General features: G+C 41.0%; 1 protein-coding gene across 1 annotated transcript in view; it reads right to left on the bottom strand.

Moving 5' to 3' along the window:
- Window positions 1-13,251: 13,251 nt before the first annotated feature.
- fgf11a (fibroblast growth factor 11a) overlaps window positions 13,252-18,167 on the bottom strand; it is a 121,035-nt gene continuing 116,119 nt past the window's right edge. Inside the window, exons 4-5 of the mRNA XM_062994305.1 lie at window positions 15,302-15,500; window positions 13,252-13,388 (exon numbers count right to left, since the gene is read on the bottom strand). Of these exons, the coding sequence (XP_062850375.1) occupies window positions 13,252-13,388; window positions 15,302-15,500 (336 nt within the window). The remainder of the gene's footprint in view (window positions 13,389-15,301; window positions 15,501-18,167) is intronic.

Genomic DNA, 18,167 nt, shown 5'->3' with positions numbered 1-18,167 from the left:
TATAAGCCTACTGAAACGGAAGCTTTGCAAATGACAATAAGTGCATTATCCTTAGGTGTCCTCAGCAGGAAGTGCAGTATTGCAGATGGCACTGCATCATTTTATTACAATGATCTGTAAAACGATCTGTAAGTCTTTTAGATAGTTTTATACTCCACAAGAGAGCACCACGCTTATGAAAGAAATACAATTGCTGAATGGGGAATGAGAAATGAGAGATAAAACACTTGAATGTTTTATATTGATCTGGAGATTTACTGTTTTTGTAATATCACTTTGTTAATGGTTTAGTCCTAAATTGGTTTAAAAATAATTTTAGATTTTTTGAATAATTACTTTTTCACACAGTTACATTTACAGTGTAGTGCAGACTGGTAAAAATAAAAAATATAAATAATATTTACTATATGTTGTTGATTTGTAATAAATATTATATGATATATATTACTGTATATAATTTGTTTTTGTTTAATTCGAAATGCCTTAATACCAAGAAAGAAGAAACCCAAAATGCAGTCCAAGCATAGATCTGAGCAGTTACACTTGCTTTAGGGCCCCACAGATGCTCTCTGGTAGTGGTGGGTTTGAAACTTAATAACATGTGGTTACTAAAACGTAAGCCTTATTGCCTGGTAAAATACTACCATCACACTCACTTAACATATTAATGAAGTTAAATGAGATCTCACAGTCATTACAAACAATATTATTAATAGTAATTGAAGCGGAAATAATTAGGAGAACACATTAATGAACTTTGTCTCCATCTACAGTACCACTGAGTTAAGGACAAGTAAGTAAAGAAGTGAAAAACTGACTTTAATTTTTATGTCAATGTGCAGGACTAAAAATGGTTTATTAATAAAGTATCCCATCCAAAGAGTCGCATATAAAGGCATACACACGCGAGACAGATTAGAGGTAAAGTCAGAGACAATCGCTAATCTATTGCTGCTGTTTGAGTTGGTCATCTTTGAGACCTTCATCAGTGGTCAAAGGATGCTGCCCACGGGGAGCTGTTGGCTGGATATTTTTGGTTGTTGGACTTTTCTCAGTCCAGCAGTGACAGTGAGGTGTTTAAAAACTCCATCAGCATTGCTGTGTCTTATCCACTGTGGGAGGACACCGGAGCTCTCGGAGGAAACCCACACAGACACGGGGGAGGGGGAGGGGGGGGGGGATGGACATGCAAACTCCACACAGAAAGGACCCGGACTGCCCCACCTGGGGGATCAAACCCAGGACCCTCTTGCTGTGAGTGGACAGTGCTACCCACCGTGCCGCCCTCACGTTTCCTTTAAAGTAAATAATCTAGTGTTTCCACTTCACACACAAAACAATTTTAATATTTATTTTCTGTACTTCTATTGATTCAAATACATTGCATATTATACTTATACTTGCAATTAACTTTATTTAATCGCCCAACCAATATAAGGATTTATAACTCAAAGCTTTGAGAGCTTTTCTTTAAGTTAAATCTTTATCAAATGAATGATACACTAATAAACCTTACAGACAGTGACAAAAAAAAACAAAAAACGAATGATGGAGTATTTTAGAGAAGCAGGATATTTTGTTAATACTGTCATGTCATAATTATTTAATCCCTACAAAGTATTGCTGATGTTAAAACCTACTGCTAGTGTGTATAACATGATTAAACCCTTAGAAATGTTCTTCAAGATGTGTTGCAACCATGATCAAAACTAAGGAGCTGTCTGAGAGAGGAGATCATTTTTCACAGTGTAGGAAGATTTTCGAGACCTTAATCATTTCTAGAGACACCCTTGGGGGTATTGTCTGAAGTCAAAACCTGGTTGACAGCAAACCTAGTTGAAAGCTCAAAATGTTGTCCAGAGGCTGCGAAATACTGAATGATTTGATGAAGGCTGGGACAAATGAGTCAGCGTGACCATAAGGGAACACTTAACAATCAGGGGCTCCACAATTCACACCACTATTGACCAATTAGCAAAGGAAGGGTCAACTGAAATACACCAGAAGGAATTTGGATAAGGCTACAGTTTTATGGAGTGATGAATCAAAACTGGAAATGTTTGGCCATATGGGTCTGTGGTAGGTCTGGTGCAAGAAAGGTGGGGCTTTTGATCAGAATAATATCATCCCCATGGTCAAGCATGGAGGTGTATGATCTATTGTGTTCAATAGGCCAGCCAGGTATCTACACATGATTGGCTATGTTTGGGGGTGGGGGTGGAGATGGATGACTGAACCCCTGCAATGATTTGGCGCCCTGTCCAGGGTATTCCTAGTGTTTCCTTGTGACCAGGATAAAGCGGTTGATAAAAATAAAATGATCAATAATTCCTGTTTAACCACCTAAAGCATGCCTACTGATACAGTCCATAAGCAACACACAACAAATTAGAGCCTTTTAAATAGGCTATTTGGGATTTTTATTAAACTATAGAATAATTTAAAAGCTACACACATTTAGCTAATGTATTTCTATTCTTCTCCAAACACCCCTTAATTTAGTATCATATATTTATTCATGTGTAAAACATTATCATTAGTCCTGCTGAGTGATAATTACATAGATATCTGATCTTATCTGTAATTGGTGTTGGACTCAGACAGCTGGATTTCTACAAGTAAACACAAAATAATGGACTCTGGCTAGAGGAGATGGAAAAGGCAAAAGGGAATCTGAGAGACATAAAGAACAATTTAACGGTTTAATGAAAGTGTAATTTACTAACATAATTGAAGTCATTAGCAAGAACAGACCATGGGGTCTTAATCTCGCTTAACCTACAAAGCATTTCTCTCCATTTTTAAAAACCTTAATCAGCTTGTTTTCTATACAGACCAAGCTTTTATTATTATTAATATTATTATTATTTTTTTAATGCATTTTCTCCCTTTTACTTTCAACTTTTTTAGTGCGTCCAATTTTTGGGGGTGCTGACCCCCGCCCCGATTGAGAAGAGCGAACCGACACACGCTCCGACACGTGAGCAGTAGCCGACTGCATCTTTTCACCTACACAAGGTGAGTTTATATGCAGATTAGCTTTGTGCATGGAGAGCCACACCCTGATCAAGATTATTCCTCTCCCTGTGCAGATGCCAGCAGAGGTCGGAATTGCAACAGTTATGAGTTCCCTATCCGGCTCCCTACCCTGGATGAACAACAGCCAAACGTTGTTCATATAGACGCCCAGCCCAGCCGGATGGCAGAGCTGAGATTCGATACAATGTTTTCGAAATCCCAGCTCTGGTGTGCAAGTGTATTTTACCGCTGCACCACCTGAATGCTTATTATTAATATTATTATGTAAACATATTTTCTCTCTCTCTCTCTCTCTCTCTCTCTCTCTCTCTCTCTCTCTCTCTCTCTATATATATATATATATATATACTGTATATATATATCTATCTATATATCTATATCTATATCTATATCTATATCTATATATATATCTATATCTATATATATATATATATATATATATATATATATATATATATATATATATATATATATATATATATATCTATATCTATCTATATATATATATATATATATATATATACAGTGTATCACAAAAGTGAGTACACCCCTCACATTTCTGCAAATATTTCATTATATCTTTTCATGGGACAACACTATAGACATGAAACTTGGATATAATTTAGAGTAGTCAATGTACAGCTTGTATAGCAGTGTAGATTTACTGTCTTCTGAAAATAACTCAACACACAGCCATTAATGTCTAAATAGCTGGCAACATAAGTGAGTACACTCCACAGTGAACATGTCCAAATTGTGCCCAAATGTGTCGTTGTCCCTCCCTGGTGTCATGTGTCAAGGTCCCAGGTGTAAATGGGGAGCAGGGCTGTTAAATTTGGTGTTTTGGGTACAATTCTCTCATACTGGCCACTGGATATTCAACATGGCACCTCATGGCAAAGAACTCTCTGAGGATGTGAGAAATAGAATTGTTGCTCTCCACAAAGATGGCCTGGGCTATAAGAAGATTGCTAACACCATGAAACTGAGCTACAGCATGGTGGCCAAGGTCATACAGCGGTTTTCCAGGACAGGTTCCACTCAGAACAGGCTTCGCCAGGGTCGACCAAAGAAGTTGAGTCCACGTGTTCGGCATCATATCCAGAGGTTGGCTTTAAAAAATATACACATGAGTGCTGCCAGCATTGCTGCAGAGGTTGAAGACGTGGGAGGTCAGCCTGTCAGTGCTCAGACCATACGCCGCACACTGCATCAACTCGGTCTGCATGGTCGTCATCCCAGAAGGAAGCTGACGCACAAGAAAGCCCGCAAACAGTTTGCTGAAGACAAGCAGTCCAAGAACATGGATTACTGGAATGCCCTGTGGTCTGACGAGACCAAGATAAACTTGTTTGGCTCAGATGGTGTCCAGCATGTGTGGCGGCGCCCTGGTGAGAAGTACCAAGACAACTGTATCTTGCCTACAGTCAAGCATGGTGGTGGTAGCATCATGGTCTTGGGCTGCATGAGTGTTGCTGGCACTGGGGAGCTGCAGTTCATTGAGGGAAACATTAATTCCAACATGTACTGTGACATTCTGAAACAGAGCATGATCCCCTCCCTTCGAAAACTGGGCCTCATGGCAGTTTTCCAACAGGATAACAACCCCAAACACAACCTCCAAGATGACAACTGCCTTGCTGAGGAAGCTGAAGGTAAAGGTGATGGACTAAACCCAATTGAGCACCTGTGGCGCATCCTCAAGTGGAAGGTGGAGGAGTTCAAGGTGTCTAACATTCACCAGCTCCGTGATGTCATCATGGAGGAGTGGAAGAGGATTCCAGTAGCAACCTGTGCAGCTCTGGTGAATTCCATGCCCAGGAGGGTTAAGGCAGTGCTGGATAATAATGGTGGTCACACAAAATATTGACACTTTGGGCACAATTTGGACATGTTCACTGTGGGGTGTACTCACTTATGTTGCCAGCTATTTAGACATTAATGGCTGTGTGTTGAGTTATTTTCAGAAGACAGTAAATCTACACTGCTATACAAGTTGTACACTGACTACTCTAAGTTATATCCAAGTTTTATTTCTATAGTGTTGTCCCACGAAAAGATATAATAAAATATTTGCAGAAATGTAAGGGGTGTACTCACTTTTGTGATACACTGTATATATATATATATATGTGTCTTTTTAGGTACAAAGGGGATCTTTAAATTGGATTTGTTTAAATTAAATAATTTACTGTTTATTGTGGTATGTAAAGAGCAGTCATTTGCTTACTCCATATTTTCTGAATAATAAAAAAAGAAAATGTACAGGATAAATGAAAAGTCCTAAATGGAACCACAATTTTCATGGCTATCTCAGCTAAGTCTATCTAGCAATGTCTGACATTCCGCATCCAGTCTACATTGCCACAAAAATATGTATGCAGCAGATGTATCTGCATATGTCAAGAGGAATCTGCAGAACAAAGTCAATATATTTGGCAGATACGTCAGCATGAATGAAGGCTGGGGCGATTAATTCAACCAAAAGGATTCAAAAGCAGCTCAGAGAAATGTGAAAGAGTTCAGTCGGACTTATAAAAAGTCATACAAGCCATACAAGCCATTAGATTACATCTATACGACACCTGACCATTCAATTGTTGGACATTCCACTTTTAAACCATAGGAATTAGTGGAATCTTTGGAGCTTTTTTTTGGGTCAATCAATGATGTTAAACAAGCAGGCCTGGCTCACAATCAATATACCATTTCATCCAAATTCAAAGGTTATTTAATGGGCTTAAGGTCAGAGCTCACCTCAAAACTCATCAAACGTAAATCAAAGTATTAACAAGGGCATAGTCATGCTAGAACAGAAATAAGCCTTCACCAAATGTAATTGATTTCATTCACATTCTGTTAGCAATGGGTGTGGCTGAAACACCTGTTATCTGTTATAGGGGTATTCACATACTTTTGGCTATATAGTGTGAATCACATTTATTTAAAAAAAGTAGACGCAATAAAAGTCAGATTTTCTAATGTATTTAGTACAATTTTAATGTATTTAGTTAATTTTCCCAAGGGGACTCACTTTTCTTATCTTAATAAATAACTATTTTGCTCCCAGGTGGCGTAGACAGATATTCCGCTAGCACACCAGCGCTGAGATTCTGAACTCCTCGGTTCAAAACTTGGCATTGTCACCGGTCGGCTGGGCGCCATCTAGTGGGCATAATTGGCAGTGCCTGCAGCAGACACATTTTTGCTAGAGCGGGATGACCGGACTATGTGGGTGGGGTCTTCAAACGCTGTGTAAGGACCCTGATTAGCAGATAGAGGCGTCTGTGCAGAATGTATGGGTGAAAAGGGTTCCGCTGAGGGCTGTGCGTGAGTCGGAGGAGGTGGAAGCAGCAATATACCCACCTCGAAAGCAATCAGGGATCCCCCAGCAGCAGAGGACAAATTGACTATGCTAAATTTGGAGAAAATGGGAGAAAATGCATGAATAAAATAGAAAGAAATTTTTTGTAGATTGGAAAGATAAAAGTAAACAATTGTAAAAGTTAACATGCCAAATTGTTTAATGTGAAAAATATGCTTGTTTGCATTGCTGATTTGTTCTAACCTGTACATAGGAACATATTATAATTAACATAGCTCATAAAGCAATCTGTTATCTCCTATCTTTACATCATCTTGTTTGTATCTACTCTATCCTGCTGCAGTTACAATACATTATTGCATTGATCCTAACAGCATAATTGTCATTCTCTCATCGTCTCTGTAATCAGCATGTAACCCCAGCTTGCTCTCCTTGCCATCATTTCACTCCCAGATGCATTAATGCAGGGTGCAGAATCCAAACGTATTGTTATTTCAGCTGTACCAGAACAGACTATCAAGGAGATTGATTACACACTGGTTCCTAATTAGGACAGACGTTCTTGAGCACAAAATAACTGGAGCTGTAGGACTGTGTATCATTTCTACAGTTTCTAAACATCCTCCTATAGAAAATAAACTAATTCTTTAAAGACACGAAATGTCTGTAAAAAAACAGGCACTATCACAGATCACATCTGGGTGCAAAAATTCCTATTATTAAATATCGTTTTACAATAAGAGGAAACTTTCAGTGTAGTGCAGTTATGGCTCGTCAGGGTAATGAATTAATAATTAGACGGTTAAGGGTGTAAGCTGTCACCCTCAAGCTGTTTAATTCCTAATTGTTGAGATTATATGCCTTTTTCAATTGTAAATCACAATGGATAAAGAAGTCTGCTAAATGCCTAACAGTAAAATTTAATATATCCAACCTAACCAGGCGTCCAACAGATACAACAGCAGTGTCTGTGGGTGGGAGAACAGACAACTCCTTATAGGTTACTTCTTTCAGTCACTGCATGCTCCCATCACCTTCACTGGTTGAGGCGTTGACTGAGAAGTGGGGAGACTTGTGCAAACATTAGCGTGACTCTCCATATGCAATAAAGCTCGGTGTGAGACAACTTAGGTGGTGAAGATATGCTACATAGTCATGGTAAGATAAAGACTAAGATATGAAATTCACAGCAGACACACAATATGTGGCAACATACAGTCAATTCAGACTCTTTGCACACTTTATTTTGTTGGTTTGAATCTAAATGGATATCAGTGGCATTTTTGTGCCCATTAATCTACACTTAATCCCTTAAGTGTAACTAAATGTGCTTAAATATTTTGGTGACCAGCTGATCTGCCATTTTAGTGGTGGGGGTGGGGGGTGGATGATGTTGCTTTTTTAGGGGATAAAAGGTGGGTTTTGGAGTTGGGATGGTGACTGTGCTAGTGTGTATAAAGTTATTGTGTTGATGTGTTTTATGTATGTTTTGTGTTCATTTTTATGTTAAGTTTATAATTTACCATTTTCAGGCTTTACTTTGTGTTTGATGTGGTGAACCAGTTCTGTGCATGTTCGGTATAGCGGGAGTGGTCTGTGTATTGAGATCTAAGCATCTTCTTGGTATATTATACTGCCAAATTAAGAATCCTCACAAAAGACTGAACCAAAGCAAAACACTAAAGCCTTGGTCACATCAAAAACTTCACAGTTCCGTTCACAATTACTTGAGGTCACAATGAGAATGGAAAAGTTTAGCTAAAAACAGCCTTGTGGTTCATTTAAAGATGTCACTATAAATTGGAAAAGTATTCTGGTTTCGCAATTTAAATGCAATTTAACATCTGGAGGACACAATTAGGAGGATGAAAGCAGTCTCTAGTGTACACAGAGCTTCATACATACAAAAACTGTCTTGCCTTTTCGTGCTTCCTTTAGAAAACTAAGCTAGTTTAATCTATGAAATAAAAACACTACCACTAAGACAGTTATACAAGCCTCCTGTCAGACTGTGAACAATGTTGTAAAACTTAAGAATGATCTGTATAAGTTGGGTTAGATATTATTCCACAGAATCTCTCCTTTTTTGCAAATTTCATCAACTGCATATCAGTATGATGCATTGTCCCTTCTGATAACAATACAGCAGTTCAGATTAGGGGACAATTGGAACTGTGCATGGAATTTCACCTGGTTTAGATGTTTGCTAGCTCTGTAGAAAGAGAGTAAGAAAGAATATCTGTAGGCTGCAGGTGAAAAGTCTGTAAAAACCAGGCACTTCCACAGATCAGATCTAAGTGCTAAAATCCTAATGTAATAAATAAAATTAGGATAGACGTTCTTGTGTGCAAAAGAACTGGAGCTGTAAAACATCCTCCTATAGAAAATAAACTTTTTTGCAGATATAGCTCAGCAGTTAGGTACTAAGGTTACTAATCAAAATGTTGAGAGTGTAAACTGTCACTGTTGGGCCCTTGAGCAATACTTTTATATTTGTAGGCTGCAGGTAAGATGGCTGTGAAAAACAGGCACTCCCACAGATCAGATCTAAGTGCTAAGATCTTAATGTGATTAATGAAATTAGGACATTTTCTCGAGCGTAAAATAACTGGAGCTGTAAGACTGTATCATTTATATAGTTTCTAAACGTCCTCCTATAGAAAATAAACTAAAACAGGAACTCTCAAAGATCAGATCTGGGTGCTAAAATGACTAATACTAAATATATACTCATTACAATGAGGAGAATCAAATATCTAACCACTTTTATTCTATTTCTCATACCTCCATTGTTATACAGTCATGACTCTGTAGTTAGAGTACTGGATTAATAATCAGAAGGATATGAGTGTAAGCTAGGACTGTTGGGCCCTAAAGCAAGACCATTAATCCCTAATTGTTGAGGATGAAATTTGCCAGGTTTAGATGTTTGCTAGTTCTGTAGAAAGAAAGTAAGACAGAATATTTGTAGGCTGCAGGTAAGATGGCTGTGAAAAACAGGCACTCCCACAGATCAGATCTAAGTGCTAAGATCTTAATGTGATTAATAAAATTAGGACATTTTCTCGAGCGTAAAAGAACTGGAGGTGTGAGACTGTGTATCATTTCTATAGTTTCTGAACGTCCTCCTATAGAAAATAAACTAAAACAGGCACTCTCAAAGATCAGATCTGGGTGCTAAAATACCCAATAATATATATATATATATATATATATATAATAAGGAGAAACAAATATCCAACCACATTTATTCTATTGCTCATACGTCCATTGTTGTACAGTTATGGCTCTGTAGTTAAGGTACTGGATTAATAATCAGAAGGATATTGTTATGATGTGGGGAGGAAGGACCCAGGGATGCGGAGGTATAACTAAAAAGGGTTTTTATTTACAAAATCATAAACATAATATACATAAAATAAAAGGAATAACAGTAACAAAAAACACTTCGGGGAATCCCGAAGGCAGCCGGTGACGCCAGACTGAAAGAAACAAGGGAAAAAACATAAAAGGGAAAAAGGGAAAGCGCGAGGCGCGAACCCTGGTCGCTCACCTCCAGGCTGGGAGCTTAAGCACGCTGCCACAGCAACGCTGAAAGCAAAACCGCTCCCAGCACTAAAGAGGCGAAGCAACCGGGTTCGCGAGGTGGGAAACCTCGCGCTGTTGGCCGAAGAAGGGGGGATGACACCGCCGGTAGATAAATGGCACGGCGCTCACCAGCAGTTAATGCTGGTCAGCGCCATGCCATCCACCGGGTGTGGTTTACTTGCGGATTTATAAAGTTAAAAGCAAAGGCGCTGTCACCAGCCAGGGTGGCTGGGAAGTGGCCGTTTGCTCCTGCGCTCCAGAGGGCGGGACGTGACGCTGTCACCAGCGGTAGCTGGGAGGGGGTCACGTTCCTCTGGGCGCAGTCATGGGGTCTCTAGGTGGCGGCGGCACGGCGGCTCGACGGCTCGGCGGCAGCGGCCCGACAGCGACCTGAGAGCAACCACCAGGCGGCGGCGGCGGCACGACAGCTGCGGCACTCTGGCGGCAGCTTGGCGGCGGCGGCGGCGTGGTGGCGCCCACTAGCGGTGGCCCGGCGGCAGCGGCACGGCGGCGGCGGCACAGTGCGGCGGCACAACCTAAAGATAATAAAAAAAACAATAAACATAAAAGGACACCGCAGTGTCAAACAAACTCAAAGAAAGAAAAAAGAATCAGCCAACATGAGCAGAAGGTGCGACGGCTACAGCTCTGCACCTATCCCTTAAATAAGGGAAGGCACAGGTGTAGCCACTTCGCCCTAACGAGCTGGCCAGGTATTAAAAGGCACAGCTCGTTTCTGCTCTGTAAGGCCTGTGGCGTCAGGGAGAGATGGTACATTCCCCTGATGCCACAGAGCCTAACAGTACCCCCTTCTTAAGGAGACCTCTCCTGAGGTCTCCAGCCGGCGGTCCCGTCCCCACCAGTGGCTAAAAGCCACTGGGGGAGTGCCCCCCCAAAAAAAATCTTTGGGAGAGGACGGGGGTCCTCCGCTGGGTCCAGTAATGGTCGCACCTTACTGTTATGATGTGGGGAGGAAGGACCCAGGGATGCGGAGGTATAACTAAAAAGGGTTTTTATTTACAAAATCATAAACATAATATACATAAAATAAAAGGAATAACAGTAACAAAAAACACTTCGGGGAATCCCGAAGGCAGCCGGTGACGCCAGACTGAAAGAAACAAGGGAAAAAACATAAAAGGGAAAAAGGGAAAGCGCGAGGCGCGAACCCTGGTCGCTCACCTCCAGGCTGGGAGCTTAAGCACGCTGCCACAGCAACGCTGAAAGCAAAACCGCTCCCAGCACTAAAGAGGCGAAGCAACCGGGTTCGCGAGGTGGGAAACCTCGCGCTGTTGGCCGAAGAAGGGGGGATGACACCGCCGGTAGATAAATGGCACGGCGCTCACCAGCAGTTAATGCTGGTCAGCGCCATGCCATCCACCGGGTGTGGTTTACTTGCGGATTTATAAAGTTAAAAGCAAAGGCGCTGTCACCAGCCAGGGTGGCTGGGAAGTGGCCGTTTGCTCCTGCGCTCCAGAGGGCGGGACGTGACGCTGTCACCAGCGGTAGCTGGGAGGGGGTCACGTTCCTCTGGGCGCAGTCATGGGGTCTCTAGGTGGCGGCGGCACGGCGGCTCGACGGCTCGGCGGCAGCGGCCCGACAGCGACCTGAGAGCAACCACCAGGCGGCGGCGGCGGCACGACAGCTGCGGCACTCTGGCGGCAGCTTGGCGGCGGCGGCGGCGTGGTGGCGCCCACTAGCGGTGGCCCGGCGGCAGCGGCACGGCGGCGGCGGCACAGTGCGGCGGCACAACCTAAAGATAATAAAAAAAACAATAAACATAAAAGGACACCGCAGTGTCAAACAAACTCAAAGAAAGAAAAAAGAATCAGCCAACATGAGCAGAAGGTGCGACGGCTACAGCTCTGCACCTATCCCTTAAATAAGGGAAGGCACAGGTGTAGCCACTTCGCCCTAACGAGCTGGCCAGGTATTAAAAGGCACAGCTCGTTTCTGCTCTGTAAGGCCTGTGGCGTCAGGGAGAGATGGTACATTCCCCTGATGCCACAGAGCCTAACAGATATGAGTGTAAGCTAGCACTGCTGGGCCCTAAAGCAAGACCATTAATCCCTAATTGTTGAGGATGAAGGAATTTTGCCTAGTTTAGATGTTTGCTAACTCAGTTGAAAGAGAATAAGACAGAATATCTGCAGGTTGCAGAATTTATTCTGGGTTTTGGCAATATCTAGTCCTGTAGATCAGTGCAGTACTGGTTTATTTGAAAGTTCAGGCCTAACCACCAAGCTGCCACCGTTGTGTCTTTAAGCAAGGTCTTTAACCCTCTGTAGCTTGAATTGTATTCTGTTTTAATCGTATGTCACTTTAGATAAAAATCTTTGACAAATGGCTAAATGTAGACGTGCTATACTGGTATTTACTTTAAAAAAAAAGGAGGTTGAGCAGCAGAAATATTATTCCCAGTCTATAAAATAAAAAAGAAAAGTTAATGATAATGTTCCTTGGTTATCACAGTTATGAGTCACCTCACACACACACTAACACACTCTCACCCTCTCTCTTATTAGATTTAGGGCTGTTTGATATGAGCAGAGTAAGCTTTTTGGTTCCTTTGGGCTGTCTACGTTTATAAAATCATCACACAGAAAGGAGAGAGTGTGTTAGTCACACATGTTCCTTTTACTTTATATCAAATATCTTGCTGTTTATACGTATGTGTGTTTGTGTGTGCGTGTGTGTGGGGTGGGTGTAAGTGCATCTCACACGGCAGTGTATTTCCTAATGCTACCCTGGAGAACGTGCTGGGTTTTTCCTGTGCTGCAGAGTGGAAAATTGACTCGATGTCACAAACTAATCAAACGGCAGAGGAGGTGAGTAGAGGAGATTACACTCGCTTTAGAGATGGAGGAGGCGGACTGCACAGGATAAGCTAAGCAGATGATTGAGAAAACAATACAGCGGATCGACAGGACCTGCCCAGATGCCGAATTTCAGTCCCACACAAGTTGTAATGAAGTTGTGTTTGAAAATGATGCCTGCTAAAGGATTAAAACCGGTTCGGATATCCTCATTCGGATACAGCTCGCTCGGTTCTGCCGGAAGACGCTCGCCCCGTACACGGGGGTCTTATTGCTTAGAAAAATTCCAGGTTCGAACAGGAAGACGGTAACATTTGGAGAGGAAGGTGCAGAGAGCATAGCGTCCATCAGGCAGGGTACACCGAGCCCCTGCGTAATTGAGTTTTCAAGGTCACTAATAGGACTACAATCAGTGTTTCTATCATGCCCATGCCGTTGCCCTTTATATGGTGGCAAGTGTGCCAGTCTATACTTGATCGGTCGCTAGGAGGCACTAGTTTTTGGAGGCAAAGGGTCTTTCTTGTTGTCATTGTTGACAGGACAGTCTGACGTTTTGACTGTTTTCCGTGGTAGGCTCTGCCCGACGATGTTATGTAGTGAAGGTTCTCTATACATGGCCACTACAGAAAGAGAGAAAGGGACAGATTATCAAAATATATTAAAAAAGTCTATGTGTTTACGCTTATGTACATATACAAAGTGCTCCTGTAGCTACATGCAAATTATTAACTTATTATTTAAGCTGTTTTTGGAATACATTTGAATAAATAAAAGAATCTGACTTTAAATGCTGCAGTGTAAAAGCAGACTCTGGGTAGAAAAGGTTGCATATGCAAAGGTTATGTAAAATCTGCATCATTATGGAACAGGAAGGGCATTCCCCAAACTATTACCACAAAGTTGACGGCATATATCTATGCACCTGTTAGCAGTTGGGTATAAACAAAACAGCTAAACACAATAATAAGGATTGGTGTTTGAAATACTTTGGCCGCTTGTACATTCATAGGCCATTCAATAAGTCACAATTACTATACAGATGCCTTCTGTGGGTAAACAATTACTAACTGTGATTTATATGTTGCTCTGTACATTTTGTCTAGTCTTGTAACATCTATTAATTAATCCATTTAATTCATCCATTAGGACCCCTATAGTGGGTATATGTTCCTAATAGGGTGGCATGATGGGGCATGATGGCTTAATGGGTAGCACTATTGCCTCACAGCGAGAAGATCTTGAGACGGAGTTGTCTGGGTCCTTTCAGTGTGGTGTTTGCATGTTCTCCCTGTGTCTGTGTGGGAATCCTTTGGGTGATTTGGTTTCCTTCCACAGTCCAAAGACATGCAGTCAGGTTGACTGGAGCTACTAAAATTGCTCTAAGTGTAAGTGTGTGTATGTACAGTGTGTGTTTGCCCTGTGATAGACCTGTCCGGGGTGTTTCCCACATTTCGGCCAGTGAATCAGACCCACCACAACCCTAAATAGGATTAGTTTTATTAGGTTAGGGGGTGGCAAAGGGTACAAAGCAACAGCCTGCATGCCTTTAAATTTAATAAATACTTAATACTTTAATACTTTAAGCAATGGACATATCTTTTGAAATGGTTTCACTTATCTTTTGAGAAGTGTTAAACAATAAAATACTTCATTGATATATGGAAACTGATGAAAATCTCATTAGGGAAGATGACAACCACTGAGCAGTTTCACAAGATGGTCAGAACGGAAAATGTGCTACTGAACCACATTAAGTCCAGCAAATTACATTACTTTAGGCATGCGATAAATCATCCACATGACAACACTGAAGTTGATGTTATGTTTATTTATTTATTAGGATTTTAACGTCATGTTTTACACTTTGGATACATTCATGACAGAATCTGTAGTTACTCATTACACAAGATTTATCAGTTCACAAGTTTTATGTCAAACAGTCATGGACAAGTTTGTATCTCCAATTAACCTGACTGCATGTCTTTGGACTGTGGGAGGAAACCCACGCGACATAGGGAGAACATGCAAACTCCACACAGAAAGGACCCGGAACACCCCACCTGGCGATCAAATTCAGGACCTTCTTGCTGTGAGGCGACAGTGCTACCCACTGAGCCACCGTGCCACCCGAAGTAAATGTTATGACAGGACACGAAGAATAAGCCAGATTGACAACAACACAATGTGGATGCATTATCAGGGGCTAGTCTGCTACAAGAAACAAGAGACAGAGGGGGGCATTGGAGAAAGCTGACCAATCTGTGCAGCCAACCATTGCAAAGTGATAACAGTGTGACGTGAAGTAAAAATTAAGAACGTCTTTTTGACTAATTACATTTACTTTTAGCTTGTGGCTTAAATCTGCTGCTTTCTAAAAAATTTACAGTGTAAAAATTGCATTTGGTGAGTCTCCCCCCAGTCCCCCCCCTCCCAAAAAAACCCCCAAAAAACCCCCAAAAAAACACTGAAACTATTTTCTCAGCCTTTGTAAAGCAGAATATTTACTGTATTTTTTAAAACTGTTATCACACACCTTCAATGAGTTTGGGCAGGAAGTGGCCGGCTCCTTTTGTCTTTTTGACTCTGTTGCCCTTCATGACCTGCCCATCTCGATTGATGCCGATGTACCAGGCTCTGCCAGACTGCGTCTGCCGGTACAGGATGGATGAGTATGTCACGTAGTAGTTCTCGAACACGCACTCTTTAAACTTGCACTCTGGTGTGAAGTGTTCCTGTAAGATAAACACACAAACACAAATGCTTATTTTTAGTATTTTATGCTGTGTTATATATAAAATTGCATGTTGTGCTCTTGGTGTGATCTCTGCAGGATGCGTACTGCTAGGTAGAGCAGAAACAGTGGTTAATTTCCTCCTTTTGTAACTCCATCTGAGTTTTTCTTACAGTGTTTATGAACTCAGAGCTTTAGAAACGCAATTTGTAGTGTTTTCAAGCTTCGTCTTATTTTCCTCTTTGAACTATTCTTCCCCTTATCCACTACTCTGTTTATACTGGGTGTATGTGTTACACCAGTCACTCCACTGGCTTTAGCTGAAGAGCAACACTAAGCCCTAATCTTTGCTCCTCAAGAAAATCTTCCCGCCACAAAGCCTTAAACATCTTCAACCTCAAAGAGATCTCTGAGCGATCAGCGTACACCAGTAAGCAAACATTGCACAATGTTCCTCTTTTTTTATCCATGCCTCTCTCTTTCCCTCTCTTGCATGTGCTCCCTCCATTTTCTCCGCCCCCTTCTGTCATTTTGTAACCTTGTCAGGGAACAAACCAATTTCAAGGATTGATTGGGATCCTTGGTGCGACTGGTGAGCTGGGAAGCTGAATAAGGAGTTCCTTCCTTCACTTCTTGTCTCTCTTGGTATCTCTTGATTGTTTGGAACATATGCACTGCCAGCTGATAAAATGTTATCTTATTTAAATCATAGGAACACATTTGCCCTAAAACATTCAATTATGTAGCCATAACTTAGTTCCACCGCCACCCAGAAACATGGGATGCGATGTAACCAGTGCACCAATCTATCACATAGCATCATACACTAATTCACACCTTGGGGAAATTTAGAGCAGCCAGTTTACCTTCTGGAGATGTAGAAAACCATAATGTCTAGAGGTAATCCGAGCAGAAAGAACATGTCAAACTCAAACTCCTCAGAAATAACAACCAGAAGCGAGGAGCAAACCCTCAGGGAAAAGTCCTCAGTGATTATTATTTCAAAAGGTGTTCCAATATGGCAAAACTGTCCTGTCCTGTCCACAAAACAAATCAAATAACGTCTATAGACATTCAAAACATAACCAGGACAACCATCTTAAAGGTACATATCACAAAGTGTAGTTCAGTCCATCATAACAAGGTACAAATACAGCCACACTTCCTTGGCCAAGGCCACTAATTCACAATAAAATTATGCCAATGCTAATGTAACCAAGTTGTGTAAATAACTTCCCAATGAAGTGGCAAGGTTTTTGATCCAGTGCGTTTGAAGAAAAAAATGTTGGTATACATTTTAACTAGGGTTTTATTTGACCATTAAACAGTTACAGCTCATTCAGAACGCTGCTGCTAGAGTTTTAACTAAGACGAAGAGAACTGAGCACATCACTCCAGTTCTAAAATCTCTACACTGGCTTCCGGTTAGTTACAGAATAGAATTTAAAGTGCTGCTACTGGTCTATAAATCACTGAATGGGTTAGGCCCAGAATACATCTCAGAAATGTTTAGAGAATATAAACCCAGTAGATTTCTTAGATCCATGGACTCAGGTCAGCTAGTTGAGCCCAGAGTCCAAACTAAACATGGTGAAGCAGCATTTAGCTGTTGGGCTGCATATAACTGGAACAGACTGCCATGAGATATTAGATGTTTCTTAAATGTAGAAATCTTTAAATCCAGGTTAAAAACTTTTCTTTTTTCTTGTGCCTATGATTGAGCTTGAAATTTTTGCTATTACCCTCATTTTACCATATTTCTTTTAGTTTTTCATGCTCTTCTAAATTGTAGTGTATATTTTACTATATTTTCTTTTAGTTTTCATGTTCTTAATTTTTTATCTCTCTTGTTTTAATTTCATATTCCCTAAATTGTAGGTTATATTTTACAATATTTTCTTTTAATTTTTCATGTCCTTAATTTTTTATCTCTCTTGTTTGAATTTCATGTTGTCTTAATTGTAACTAAATGTTTGCAAGAAGTCTTTCTGAGGTTCTAGATCTCAGGAATGTTTTAATGCTTTTAATTAATTTTTCCTTATGTAAAGCACTTTGAATTGCCACTGTGTATGAAAGGTGCTATACAAATAAACTTGCCTTGCCTAGGGTAAAAAAAAATCTAAGCCAGCTGTAAAACACGCTAGCACACCAGAATAATGATTGGCTTGTTATTCCAGGAAAGAGTGCCGGAGGGGATTCCTTATAAATTCCTAATACAATTACGACCTCTGCTGGCTGATTGATGGTGTCTGCACAGAGATGAGGGATAATGGGATCAGGGTGTGTCTCTCCATACACAAAGCTGATCCTCATATGAACTCGCCTCGTGCAGGTGAAAAGATGCAGTCAGCTACTGCACACGTGGCATAGGAACTTGTGTTAGTCATGGCTCTCCTCAGTCGGAGTGGAGGTCAACATCAGTAGAGAGGAAGCGTAATGCAAATAGGTAATTGGATACAACTAGATTGGGAGGAAAATGGGGGGGGGGGTGTTCTAAGCTGTATGCGTATGGTCACATTATTACCTCTGGAAAATATCATCATGCTAGAATGATATTATATAGTACTGAAGGTTTTTAATACCACGGTTCGGCAATCTGAACAGAATTGATTGGGAAATAAACACTGCACAGTATTAAAAAAATACATTTTAAAATAAAAATCCTATC

This window comes from Trichomycterus rosablanca, chromosome 4, assembly GCF_030014385.1.
Source record: "Trichomycterus rosablanca isolate fTriRos1 chromosome 4, fTriRos1.hap1, whole genome shotgun sequence".
NCBI classification, from domain to species: domain Eukaryota; kingdom Metazoa; phylum Chordata; class Actinopteri; order Siluriformes; family Trichomycteridae; genus Trichomycterus; species Trichomycterus rosablanca.
This window is presented reverse-complemented; position numbering and strand designations above follow the sequence as displayed.